We start from the raw sequence: 14241 nt of genomic DNA on the forward strand, positions 1-14241 counted from the left end.
GCATTGGGATTGGGAAACAGTATCATTAACCAGTGCTGGAGACCAGTGGTTTTCTTCTTATTTTTTCTTTTTTTGTTTTACTTTTAAGTCACAGAGCCCAATATGTAAATGAAAGCCTGGAAGGCTGCCCACTTTTGCTCCTGAGGGCATTTCTAAGAAAGTGGGGAAATATAGTTTGCAAAACACTGCAGTTGGCTTCCTGGGTTGTAGCAATATTTTTCTGTCTAGGTCTCTGTTTGGGGAAAAGGATTATACATGATAGTGTAAATAAGCAGCCATGTTATAATAAATAGGTTTCTACTGTAATAACAGAACACTTACCTCCCGTATTTCCCCTTTTCTAATGCCGCCCAAGCTGTAGCAGTTGAAGCTGTTGATTGGGACTGACTGAATGTTTAGGGAGCACAGAGCTCATTATGTAATAAAGTGTTGTAACCAAAGCATGTTCAGGAGGTGTTCAGGGGATTCTGAGCCAGTGATGGTGCTCTTCAGAACATTTCAGTTAATACAAAATATGCCACTTTTAATTTATTTTGTGCAAACTCTAGTGCCATTTTCCACAGAGAGCAACTTGTATACATAGTTCTCTTCCATATGGCGTGGCTTAACGTGACATGTCTTTTTTCTCCCTTTGTATCAGGGTCTGAGTATGACCTGAACTTTATCTTTCTCCCCCACTAGGCTACAGATGCACATGTTGAATGGAGCTCTTCTGGCATTGCTGTTTCCTGTGGTAAACACTCGGCTGGTAAGTAGCCTCTTCTAGGAATGTACCAGCAACATCCAAAGCAGTACTTGTCCATATGCCCATGTGATTTAAAAAATATACATATAGCTGGTGGGGCGCGGTGGCTCACGCCTGTAATCCCAGCACTTTGGGTGGCTGAGATGGGCGGATCACTTGGGGTCAGGAGTTTGAGACCAGTCTGGCCAACATGGTGAAGCCCCATCTCTACTAAAAATACAAAAATTAGCCAGGCATGGTGGTGTTTGCCTGCAATCCCAGCTACTCGGGAAGCTAAGGCAGAAGAATCACTTGAACCTGGGAGGCAGAGGGTGCAGTGAGTCAACGTTGTGCTACTGCACTCCAGCCTGGGCGACAGAGTGAGATTTGGTCTCAAAAAAATAAAAAAGTAAAATAACCAGGGCAGACCAAAGAAACCTATACAAATTCTTTGAGAGGTTTAATGGAAAGAAAGGAGCTTTCAGGTGTCCTAAGAGTCAGCCACACTGGCCTTGAGTAATTTGCTGTGGGAGCCTCATAGCCTGTCTACTTCTCCAAGGACTTCCTAGGGCAAGAATTAGATTCCTTCCCCATTCACCCAAACCCATGGGCCAGTCTGGACCAAACAGCCCCTAGTGGCTAGCAGGGAGAATCCCATGGTCGCAGCAGCAGGCTGGTGATAAACCAGCCCAGAAAGAAGCAGGAGCTACAATGCTGGGCTGGCAGAGCTGTGTCCTCAGAATCCCAAATGTGGGACTGTGGAGGGATTAGCAGGTCACATTGAGAAGCTCAGAAAAATAAATCACTTGTAAAATTATTACTACTGCTTTCTGACTTAAATTTGCCTTAAACATTAAGATCATAGTTTAAATCTTTAATGGATAATCCTCAGTTTTGGATAGCATTTTACAGTGTACAAGGCTTTTCGCATAACAGTGTTTGAGGTAGACAGGGCAAGAATTATGGCCTCTTGTTTTATAGAGGAAGAAAATGTTTCTCAGGGAGTAAAATTCCAAGTGGCAGTTAGGATTGGAGCCTAAGCCTCTTGATCCTAAAACCACAGCTATGCTTTGCCCCCTCTCCACAAATATTCCTGTCATCTCCTCCCCGCAAATATTCATGTATACCTTTATGATAATTACAGTTTTCAAGATGCATGTCATATATCAGTAGAAATTAACAGAGAAAGCACTCATCTAAAGCAGCAATTTTGAACCCTAATATGTTCTAGGCTCACCTAATTAGCTTGATTTAATCATTTCACAATGCAAACATATATCAAAACATCATACTGTATGTACCTTATAAGTACCCACAGTTATTCGTCAGTTAGAAATAAAATTAAAAACAAACACTGATGCCCTGCCCCGCCCTTGGAGAGGATGACTTCAGGATCTGTGATGACAGCATTGTGTTTTAAAAAGTTCCCCAGGTGATTCTAGCATGGAGTGGGAGTTGAGAACCCCTGATTTCGTGCAATGATTCTGAAATGTAATGTTCATAGCAGTCAACTGAAGGACTTGTCAAACATGAGGCTTGTCAGGCACCATCCCCAGAAGGTCTGATTGAGAGAGTCTGCAAGTAATGGCAGGGACTGAATGTTTGTAACAAGTCCCCAAGTGATGCCGATGCAGGGGGTCCTTAGACCACTCTTGGAGAATCACTGTCCCAGTTGTTCATAACTCACAGTTACTCCAAGTGTGTAACTCAAAGTATGGTCCTAGGATCAGCATCACATGGGTGTTGCTTGTTAGACATGCAGAATTTCAGGGGCCACCTGCACCAGAATTTGCATTTTAACAGGACTCCCAAGGTAGCTTATATGGACTAGATCTTTTCTGCCAAGGACCCCAAAGCATCTTACAGATAAAGCATTTGAGCTTTTGATGGAGGGTAACGTCTGTGTTGGGGAGTGCAGGGGGCACAGCCTCTGTCTTAATAGGGTGCACTTGGTTCAACATTCCCCTGTGAGCTGGGATCAGTAGGCACAGGCCACTGACACAGGCACTGTTGCCTTGCCTTCTACATCTCCCATGGTCTGTGACTTGCCTGACTTCACCTGGTGAACTGTAGAATCAGAACTCCTGCCTTGGTCTCAGAGGTAGAGGGGATAATTCCAAAGAATGGTAAAAATAAACCAAATTGAAAAACTTAACAGTTAACAAAAAATGGCGAATTTCCCATACCACAGCTTAAGTCCTTCCTGCCTCAGGGAAGTGGAACAAGGTTGGAGCAGAAGTTACTTCCTGCCTGTAGAGGTAACCTGCTAGGGCAGAAAAGTAGATCCAATGCTATCTTACCATCTCTCTGCTCCCCCTTGTACCTGTTTTCTCAGGAGACTGAGAGGTCAGGCAGATAGAGAGCTGCTTTCTCAAATTTCAGCAGCTCTGTCAGATCCCAGAAAAGGAAGGTGCATCAGAAAATCTCCCCCTAGGCTAATAGAGTTAATGATCCTGAATTGGAGTGTTTCCAGCCCACAGGTCTGGCCAAACAGCACCTGCTGAGGTGGATAGATATAGTTCCTCTAGATAGGCCACCTTCAGCTCTCTTTCTAGTAGGACCTTTCCCCCAATGAAAACCAAATAACCTTCTTGCAAAGCCAGTGAACATAAACAGAAATTTTGATTCTCACTGTAGAAGCATGAGAATGAGGGCCCCAAAATGCTCCATTACGTACCGAAATCAGTTAGAAAGCTGGTGGTGAAGTTTTCATTCAGTCAATATTGTTACACAAAAGGTACATATCTCCCTAGGTCTGCTGAAGTAGCCTTAGTCCCTTTATCAATAACAGTAGCAGTTGCTGGGTGCAGTGGCTCACACCTGTGGTCCCAGCTACTCAGGAGGCTGAGGTGGGAGGATCACTTGAGGCCAGGAGTTTGAGACCAACCTGAGCAACACAGTGAGAACTCATCTCTTAAAAAAAAATTAAAAATCGGCTGAGCCTGGTGGCTCACGCCTGTAATCCCAGCACTTTGGGAGGCTGAGGCAGGCAGATCACGAGGTCAGGAGAGATCTAGGGCAGCATGGTGAAACCCCGTGTGTACTAAAAATACAAAAATTAGCTGGGCGTGGTGGCGTGCACCTATAATCCCAACTACTTGGGAGGCGGAGGCAGAAGAATCGCCTGAACCCAGGAGGTGGAGATTGCAGTGAGCCGAGATCGCGCCACCGCACTCCAGCGTGGCGACAGAGCGAGACTCTGCCTCCAAATAAATAAATAAATCAATAAATAGAAATTAACTGGACATGGTGGTGCAAGCCTGTAGTCCAGGCTGCTTGAGACTTCCTCCCTCCCTCCTGAGGTGGGAGGATCACTTGAACCTAGGAGTTCAAGGCTGTAGTGATTTATGATCATGTCACTGCACTCCAGCCTAGGCAACAGAGTGAGACCCCATCTTTAAAAAAATAAAAAGTAACAGTAGCAGCACTATCAGCTGCTGATTCTTGAGTGCTTGCTATGTGCCACTGTTCTAAGTGCTTTACATGGCTTAATTTATTTAATCATTGCAATAAACTTACGAGGCAAGGTACTGTTACTATTCCCAAGATCAAAGTGCCAGCAAGGTTAGTTTCTTCTGAGGCCTCTCTGGCTTGCATATGGCCACCCTCATGCTTCCTCTTCTCATGGTCCTTTCTCTACACACACATCCCTAGTGTCTCTTGTTTAGCCAGATTTCCTCTTCTAAGGACACACATCTGATTGCATAGAGCCCACTCTGGTGGCCTCCTTTGAACCAAATCACCTCTTTGAAGGCCCTATCTGCAAATACTGTACAGTCACATTCTGAAGTACTAAGAGTTAGGGCTCCAACGTATGAATTTTGGGGGGACACAATTCAGCTCATAGCACCCATACTACCCTACATAGAAACCATTGTTTCTTCCCCCAACCCTGCTTTCCTTCCTCCTTCCTTTTCCCCCATGTCATAGCAGATGTACTGGTATATCTGTTACATTAACAGCTAATACTTTCCAAATAAATGTGAGTCTGTAGTCAACTAACTTATCAAAAATGTTCAAGTAACCTTTCCTGACGTTGAAACTTCTTTGTTGGGCTGTCTCTTAACTAGTGATTCCAGTCAATCTGGTCAATCTTTGTGCTCTTTTTCTAAAGAAAATAACTTAGAAAAGCTGGGGATGTCTCCATTTGCCTATGTATTTGCAATTGGGTTAGGTCTGGTTCTTTTAGATGATTGGGACCCCTCTTGGACTACTCTGGCTTTAGGGAGTTTTGCCTTGCAGCCCCTTAGTTGAGCTCAGATTGACTTCACATGAGACACATGAAGATTGGTAACTCTTTCTTAAACCTGATGATCCAATTAGGCAGGAAGACAGCTTTTGACTTTTGCCCTTCCTTCTTGGCCCTTTATCTTTTTAATTATTTTATTTTGTTGCTCGTTAGCAGTAATGAGGAAACAAGAAAAATAAAATGAACTGGTCATTGTGTGTACCGGTACCATAGATATACATATACTCACATACACAAAGACAGTGAGAGGGCGTTCAAAGTAGTTGCCACAGTCAGCTAAAGGATGTGGGGTCCTCAGTGAATTTCTAGTGCTCTGCTCTGCCCTGTGACTTACTGGCACTGGGATTTGCAAATCAGCTAGAGAATGCCTAGGCTTCAGTTTCTCTGCGTTCTCCATCTTCAAAGCTGAACCCTAAAAGAAGGACTGTGTATTCCAGTGACCCATATTACAAGTAAGTGCTCTTTACACCTAGGATTCTGGAAACAGGGTCTCTTTCTGGATTCAGATGAATTATATTAAAGGGTGATTTCCAGTGATAACGCCCTTTTGTTTCTTGGAGGGAAGGAGGGGAAGTACATCATGAACCTATTGATTATTAGATTAGCAGGGAGCTCAAAGCTTGTCTGATGTAATCTTATCTTCCAGAGGGTGAATTTAGGAGGATAAATGACTAGTTTAAGTAGTCAAGGTGGGTGCTCCCAGAACCCACATCTCTTGACTGAGACTTCAGAGTTATTTTTCTATTCCATGAATGAAATTCAGGGAGAGGTTGTGTGCTGGTGATAGAGCCTCTTCCTAGATAAATGCACTTACACACAATTTTGCAGACAATTTCAGGAGGGACACAGACTACCACTTCCTCTCCTAGCGCCTCTCCCCTCTGTAAGCCCACCTATGGATCCCATGTTAATGTCTTCCTGCCTAGGCTATAAATAGTTCATAGTTTAGGGAATAGATATGCTGTCTAGTTTGTGAGTTCCTTGTTATAGCCACTGGCCATTTGTCCTGATGGTGATGCTGGGTTCCTTATCTATACCCATAACTTTGCAAAGAATATCATCCAGCCAGGCGCGGTGACTCATGCCTGTAATCTCAGCACTTTGGGAGGCTGAGGTGGGCGGATCACGAGGTCAGAAGTTCAAGACCATCCTGGCTAACATGGTGAAATCCCGTCTCTACTAAAAATACAAAAAATTAGCCGGGCGTGGTGGCGGGCCCCTGTAGTCCCAGCTACTCGGGAGGCTGAGGCAGGAGAATGGTGTGAATCCAGGACACAGAGCTTGCAGTGAGCTGAGATCTGGCCACTGCACTCTAGCCTGGGCAACAGAGCGAGACTCTGTCTCAAAAAAAAAAAAAAAAAAGAATCTCATCCAATCCAGGATAAACCACTTTCAGGAAATTAAAGCCAAGAGGTGGAAGCTAAGTAGGGTGTCCATTGGAACAGATTAGATTTTCAGTTACGGTACTCACGTGCAAAGCTAGTGATCTGGCCCTGAAATGAGACACTGGGCCCATGCTGCAACCTCAGCGCTCTGCTTTTCGCCCTGTAACCCCCCATGAGAGTTTCTTCTGAATGCAGAATGTTCTTAGCAAGGGAGACTGGATACAGAAAAGAAAGTTAAGATACTATATCAGCCCTCTTCCCAGACCAAAAACGCTAGCCTGGCCTGCATTTGTGTTTGTACCCATCTGTCTTCTACTAGAAGAAGCATGATAATTATTCTTTTCATCAAGGTCCTTTCTTCTTCAAGGCCTAAAGCCTCAAGTACATTATTATCTTGTTATCAAACTTGCCCATTATTATATATCCTTGTTGATCTATTATGTTAGTTAGTTCCTTTTTACCCTGTTTACTACCACTCTCCTTTTGCCCAGTTCTTTTTGCTCTGTTGGATAGGATGGTTCTTTTGAATATTCCTAATCTTCAGACTGAGTGGAAGAAGATAGTAATGATTCTGTCATTACTGGGTGTCTATCCTCCATTCATAAACATTATATCGATGTTCTTGGGATGCAGCTTTTCCACTGACATACCTTGTACCCATGTGTGCTGCTGGAAAAACTTTGTTGTCACCGATGCAGATAAGCTTGAAAATCTCACTCTTTGCTAATTGGCATATCGAAATGTGCTAGTTGACCTAGAAAAGTTATTTCTGTGACTGGCAAATTGGGCTATTTTGAAAAGTGATAGTTTGGATTTTGGACCTGAACTGAGGACAGAATATCCCTTTATTATCCTGAGGGTTCTTAAAGTGTACAAAGCTTGGTTTCAAAAGGGGTATTAATTTTCTAAAGAATTGAGTGAGGCAAAATAGTGCCTCAACTTTCTGCAAAGGCCAGTGTGTTTCTGATCAGATGAATGCATTGTGTCTGAGGATGTGGGGGGTATTGAGATGAGTTTGGGATTCCTGGTCCAAACCAAATTCTAGGGACTATCCTAGAATATGTCAACTTACTAGCTTTATTTTAAGACTAAGCTTTGAGGGTCTTAAATCCTTGATGAATCCAGCCTAGATCACACCAGTCAATCCACAGATTTTTATTGAGCACTTTCCTGTGTTAAGTATTATGCCATGTGCTGCAGAAGATACAAAAACAACCAATGTACATTCCTGGTCCTCCAAGAACTTGCAGTTTAGTTAGAAAGATAAGGTATAAATGCCTGAAAAGTTATGGCAGTATTAAAGTTGAGAACATGAAAAAGGAAAAATCACGGTTGGGCATGGTGGCTCATACCTTTAATCCCAACATTTTGGGAGGTCAAGGCAGGATGATTGCTTGAGCCCAGGAGTTTGAGACCAGCCTGAGCAACATATAAGACCCTGTCTCTGCAAAAAATAAAAAATTAGCTGGGCGTGGTAGCACATGTTTATAATCCGAGCTACTTGAGACTCAAGGCTGAGGTGGGAAGATGGCTTGAGCCCAGGAGGTCAAGGTAGCGGTGAGCTATGGCCCACAACATTGCACTTCAGTCTGGGTGATAGAGCAAGACCCTGTCACAAATAAAAAAACAAAAAGTACGAGGCATTCAGGCTTGACTGCTAAATTGCAGTTGCTGTATGCTTCAAGAAATGGAAAAAAGATTAATATTAGCATTCACTGAGCCCATACTATTTTCCAGGTAATTTACATATATATAATTCAATTCTTGTAAGAACCCCATTTTACATATGAGGAAACTGAGGTTTAGATCAGATTAAACAACTTGCTCAGAGTTACATCATTTGTAAGTGCTAAAGCTAAACCTGTGCACTTTGTACCTTAATACACAGCCTCCTGGAGTAAGTGGTCTGGAAAGGCTTCATGAAGAAATAAAGCCTGAGCCAAGCCTTGAAGGTTGGTTAGAATGTGCATGCAAATTGCATAGGAAGGAGGCTGTTCAAGCTAAGGGAATACATGGACGTGGAGGCAGAAAATAGTCAACCAAGTATTGAGATTCTGAAGAGCAGGGTGGGAGTCACGGATTCCAGTTGTACACAGAGACATTACCACTTATTTGTGAATCACAAGAAGACACTGTTTCTGTCATGTCTCTTAACTCTTACAGTATTTAGATTTTGTGTACATTTCCTATCTTTTCAACCTCCACAAGTAAGAATTTCTTATATGTGGATGGGACTTTGGAATCAGAATAGCTCTTTTACACATATCTCACCCTAGTGTAGTTGTTAAGGGGATTGGCTCAGGAATCAGATTCTCTAGGTTCATGTTCTGGCTGGGCCACTCCCTTGTGTGTGGTGTGTGTGTGTGGGGGGGGGGGGGGCAGGGGTGGGAGACAGAGAAAACACAAGGAGAACAAACTTGGGCAAGTTACTTATCCTCTGTGGGCCTCAGTTCTCTCATCTATAAAATGGGGGTGATAATAGTGCCTATTTCATAAAGCTGTTGTGAGGATTAAGTTAGTTAATGTGTATAAAGCAAATAGCATTGCACTGTTAGCCATTATTAGTCTTTGATCCTCACCAAAACCCTGTGAAGTGTGTATTAGCATGTCCATTTTACAGACTGAGCCTTAGAAAGTTTAAGTAACCTGTACGGGGGGGCACACAGGAAGTGCCAGAACTAGCATGGAAACTTTGGTCTTTCCGATACCAAAGGTCATCATACCAAAGGAAGGTTTGGTCTTCTTCTTTCCTAGTTATTGAGGTTGATTTTTTAAGTATTCAGCTATATGACTGCCTTTTGGTAAATTTTATACAGTATCTATTAGCAATTTGGGGGCTCAATTTTACTTTTTGGACTTTTTTGTTACAAAAATAGTAGATGCTCATGACTATAGTAACAATAATATATGGTATATTTCAAAGTAGCTAGAAGAGAGGACTTGAAATGTTTCTAACACATAGAAATGACAAATACTCAAAGGGATGGATACCCCAAATACCCTGACTTGATAATTGCACATTGTATGCATGCAATAAATACTCCGATGTACCCCATACGTCTCTAAAATATTATGTATCCATAAAAGGAAAAAGATTTTTTTTAAATGAGATATGTGAAATATAATGAATTATTTCAGATAAGTTCTAGGAAAAAAAATAGTACATGGTCATTGAAAAGTAACTTAGAGGACTATAAAGAAAAAGCTAATCATTTTACCAGCTTTCAGTCCTGTTGCCTCAAGGGTAAATTGTGTTAAAAGTATCTTTTTACACTTATCCTTTGCTTGTACATGCAGATAAAGATTTTCATATTTCTAGGATTGTTGGTTTATTTGGGTTCCAGCTTCTTACACACGTGGAATTCTACTATAAATACTACTCCAGTGTATTTCTTTCTCTCTCTTTTTTTTTTTTTGAAGTCTCATTCTGCCACCCAGGCTGGAGTGCAGTGGTGTGATCTCGGCTCACTGCAACCTTTACCTGTCAGGTTCAAGCAATTCTCCTGCCTCAGCCTCCCAAGTAGCTGGGATCACAGGCATGCGCCACCATGCCCGGGTAATTTTTGTATTTTTATCAGAGGCGGGGGTCTTACCATGTTGGCCAAGCTGGTCTTGAACTCCTGACCTGAAATGATCCACCTGCCTTGGTCTCCCAAAGTGCTGTGATTATAGGCGTGAGCCACCACGCCTGGCCCAGTATATTTCTTTGTTTAACTTAAACACTAGATAATCAGTAATCTCTTCAGGCATGGACATAACTCATTTCATCCATAGTTTGGTTGGACTATATATTCATATATTCCGCCTATTCTCTGTGGGTAAGGACAATATCTTTTTTCTTTCAAGTGAGCAGTTTAATAGGATAAAAATATTGAGGACCACTGAACTACTTCAAACCCCTCATGTTACACAAAAATTAGACACAGAGAGGTTTGTTCCAGGGTCCACTGTTAGATAATGGTAAGCTGAAGTACAGACTTAGAATTCCCATTTGTTTACTTCAAATCCAGGACTGTTTTCTGCTTTGCCATTCTCATTCTTCCCGAGTTCTGAAGACCATAGTTTCCACAGAGTGCATGTGCAAGTGGATTATGCCTGGACACCAAATTCCAAATGTTCGAGTACACATCATTTCAGTACACGCACATGTGGCTGGTGTCCTTTCCTACCTTTGCCAAAGTACCACCTCACTTTATGAGGTAAAATCTGTAATGAAGTCAAAATCTAATGAACCAAGCAGTAGATTGTAGAGCATGGATGGAGATCAATAATAAATACTTCAAAGTTCAAAAATGGCAACATTTGATTCATTGTGAATTGACTTGTAGAAAGCCCCATTGGAACTGAGGACAAGTGTTTTTTGTTTTGTCGCTGACCCCCACATAGCCTGATACTTAGCACATGGTAGGTATCTACAGATAGAATAAATGAATTCATCAGCCAACCTGAACTTCTGTGTTGCTTAGGGAAATTCTGGGGATCCCTCTCACATATGTCCTGGGATCTTGGGTGCGAAGACAGAGGGGTGGTAGATAATATTTTTTTCCAGGAGAATTATTTTTTCACCACCTAAAATAATGCCATTTTCTTGATTACAACAAGATACGTATTTACTGTTGAAAATTTGTGAAATATAGAAAAGTATAAATTTAAAAATAATCATCACCAATGCAAAGGTGATTATTTTTCTGGACATCGAAAAACAAAAAGGAGAAGGCTTTGTGCCTTTTGTCTTTATACACTTATGTATCATTTCTTTACAAGTAATATATGTTCAAAATAGAAAAAAATAGAGGCCAGGTACAGTGGCTCCCAGCTGTAATCCCAGCACTTTGGGAGGGCGAGGTAGGAGGATAACTTAAGCACAGGAGTTTGAAACAAGCCTGGGCAACATAGCGAGACGCTATTTCTTCAAGAAAGGAAGGAAGGGAGGGTAGGGGAGGGAAAAATAGAATAAAACAAATCATTGAGCAGTAACAACTGTTAACAATGTTTGTTACATATTCTGGAAATCTCTTTGTCTCTGCATAGATGTTAAGAGTTTATAGTGTAGTGGTCAGAAGTACCAATCCTGGAACCAGCTGGTCTTTAGTTTTATGGCTGGCTCTTCTACCTGTAGCTGTGTGACCTTGAGTAAGATACCTAACCTTGCTGACCTCATTTTCTTATCTGTGCAATGGTGCTTGGTTGAATGGAGATGATGTGTGGTAAGCACTTAGCCCAGTGCCTGGCACATAGGAAGTGACCAATAAGTGTTAGATGCTGTTGTTTTTATTACTATTACTAATATTATCCTAAACACTGAGGAGGTATATGCCCTTGTTGATGTTAGTCTTCAGAGCTTTGGCCCCAGCTCCCTGAGCTTTTCAGTGCTGGTAATGTGAAGGGGGCTTTGTTTCTGCATTAGCCTTGCTGAGCAAGATTAAAATTCCCAGGCAGGCTTTCCTATCCACATTGGCTAACACTGCCTTTGTTTTTCACATTTGTTTCATTGACAGCCTGTTTGATTAGGGAACTGGCCAATCTGCTTTTCTCCCTCCTGACAGGTGAATTGGGCCCACTCCTTTTTGGGTTTTCAAATAAAATGTCCAGGCCTTTTAGGTTTGTCAGTAGGCCCAAGCCCTTCAGCCCATTTAGGGAGTGGCAGCAGTGAGTGCCAGGCGGCAGCCTGTTTGCCTCCAGAGCTTACTAGTTTGCCTTGGCCCTTGTTTGCCTTGGCCCTGTCTTCCTAAAATCACATTAGAAGGAACAGCCTCTGGCAGTCTTCCCCAATGTCTTCTCTCTACACCTTGAGCCACTACTTCAAGCAGTGTTTCTTTATGCAATAGAAGCCTTATCTAGTGAGTGCTTTCACTCCTTAGTCTGTGGATCAGTGGTTCTCAACGCTGGCTGCACAATTAGTATCCCCAGAGCCACTTTCAAAACACACTTATTTTAAAATTACACATTATTTTATTTTTGGCACCTAATAATTGCACATATTTTGGAGGTACATTGTGATATTTAGATACAGACAGTGTGCGAAGATCAAATCAGTCTTGTTAGCATATCTGTCACCTCAAGCGTTTATCATTTCTTTGTGTTGGGAACATTCAAATCCTCTCCTAGCTATTGGAAAATATACAATATATTATTGTTAACTATAGCCACCCTACATGGCTATAGGACATTATACCTTATTCCTTCGATCTAGCTATAGTTTTGTATCTGTTAACCAACCTCCGTATCTCCACCCTCCCCAGCCTCTAGTAACCACCATTCTACTCTCCCCTTCTATGACATTAACTTTGTTAGCTCTCGCATATAAGTGAGAACATGTGGTACTTATCTTTCTGCACATACTCATTTTGTAAAAGCACTCCAGGCAATTCCAATGTGTGCAACCAGGGCAGCTCTGCTGTACACTTTGTTCTCGTTCTGCCCTGCCGCTGGCTGGAACGTGGGGCTTTGAAGGATTTAATTTCACCATATTAAACATCAGTTTCCCCATTTTTCAAATGGGATTTGTAATTTGCCCTCTCTACCTTTCAGATAAGTTATAAAGAAAAAGTAACAGAGATAACAAAAGATAACAGTGGAAAGATAACAAAGAGCTTTGGAAAGTTAAAAGCATTACACAAATGAGCACTTGCCTTGTTCTCTCTTTGACTTAAGTCACAACTTTTTGGGAAGGGGGTTTAATTGAGATATCATTTACAAATGAAAAGTTTATCCTTTTAAAATATACAATTCAGTGGTTTTTAATATATTCACAGAGTTGTTCAACTAGCACCACCGTCTAATTTTAGAACACTTGCATCACCCCAAAAAGAAACTGCGTAAACATTAGCATCATCCCTATTCCTTCTCTCCTTGTTCCAGACCCAGGAAACCACTAATCTACTTTCCGTCTCTATGGATTTGCCTATTCTGGACGTTTCATGTAAATGTAACCATACAATATGGCATTTTGTAACTGGCTTATTTCACTCAGCACAGTGTTTTCAGGGTTCATCCATGTTGTTGCGTGTATCAGTACTTCATTCCTTTTTCTGGCTGAATAATATTCGTGTGTATTATATATCACATTTTGTTTATCCATTTGTCAGTTAGTGTACATTTGGGTTGGTTCTACCTTTTGGCTATTGTGAATATGCTTCTATGAACATTTGTATAAAGCTATCTGTTTGAATGTCTGCTTTGGAGTATGTAACTAGAAGTAGAATTGCTGGGTCAAATGATAACTCAGTGTTTAACCTTTAGAGTAACTGCCAGACTATTTTCCAAAGTGGCTATACCATTTTATATGTCCATGAGCAATTAGCATTCCAGGTTCTCAGCATCCTCACTACCACTTGTTATTGTGTCTTTTTTATTATAGCCATTTTAGAGGGTATGATGTGGTAGAGGTTGAGTATCCGTTATCCAAAATGCTTACAACTAGAAGTGTTTCAGATGTTGGAATGCTGTACTTTATACTTACCAGTTGAGCATCCCTAGTCTGAAAATCTGAAGTGCTTGAATGAGCATTCTTTTGAGCATCACTTCAGTACTCAAAAAGTTTTGTATTCAGGAACATTTCAGATTTCAGATTTTTGAATGGTATTTCTCTGATAACTAATGATGTTGAACACTTTTTCATGTACTTATTAGCTATTTATGTGTCTTTTTGGAGAAGTATCTTTTCAGATCCTTTCCCAAGTTTTAATTGGGTTGTTTTCATTGTTCAGTTATAAGTGTTCTTTCTGGATATTAGACCCTTATCTGATATATAATTTGAAGTATTTTTCTCCCATTCTGTGGGTTATCATTGCATTTGCTTGATTGTATCCTTTGAGGCACAAAATATTTTAATTTTGATAAAGTCTCATTTCTCTATTTTTGATTTGGCTGCTTGTGCTTTT

At 41.4% G+C, this 14241-nt stretch overlaps 1 protein-coding gene across 12 annotated transcripts in view; it reads left to right on the forward strand.

Annotated features, from left to right (window-relative positions):
- The window catches only part of TMEM164 (transmembrane protein 164), a 186536-nt gene that overhangs the window by 108988 nt on the left and 63307 nt on the right, over positions 1-14241 (forward strand). For all 12 annotated transcript variants that reach the window (XR_004058288.1, XM_030933592.1, XM_030933588.1 and 9 more), the window contains one exon: positions 682-748. Coding sequence is in view for 11 of the 12 variants with exons in the window: in XM_030933592.1 (XP_030789452.1) it covers positions 682-748 (67 nt within the window). In the remaining variant the exon portion in view is untranslated. The remainder of the gene's footprint in view (positions 1-681; positions 749-14241) is intronic.

Source organism: Rhinopithecus roxellana, chromosome 7 (genome assembly GCF_007565055.1).
Source record: "Rhinopithecus roxellana isolate Shanxi Qingling chromosome 7, ASM756505v1, whole genome shotgun sequence".
NCBI classification, from domain to species: domain Eukaryota; kingdom Metazoa; phylum Chordata; class Mammalia; order Primates; family Cercopithecidae; genus Rhinopithecus; species Rhinopithecus roxellana.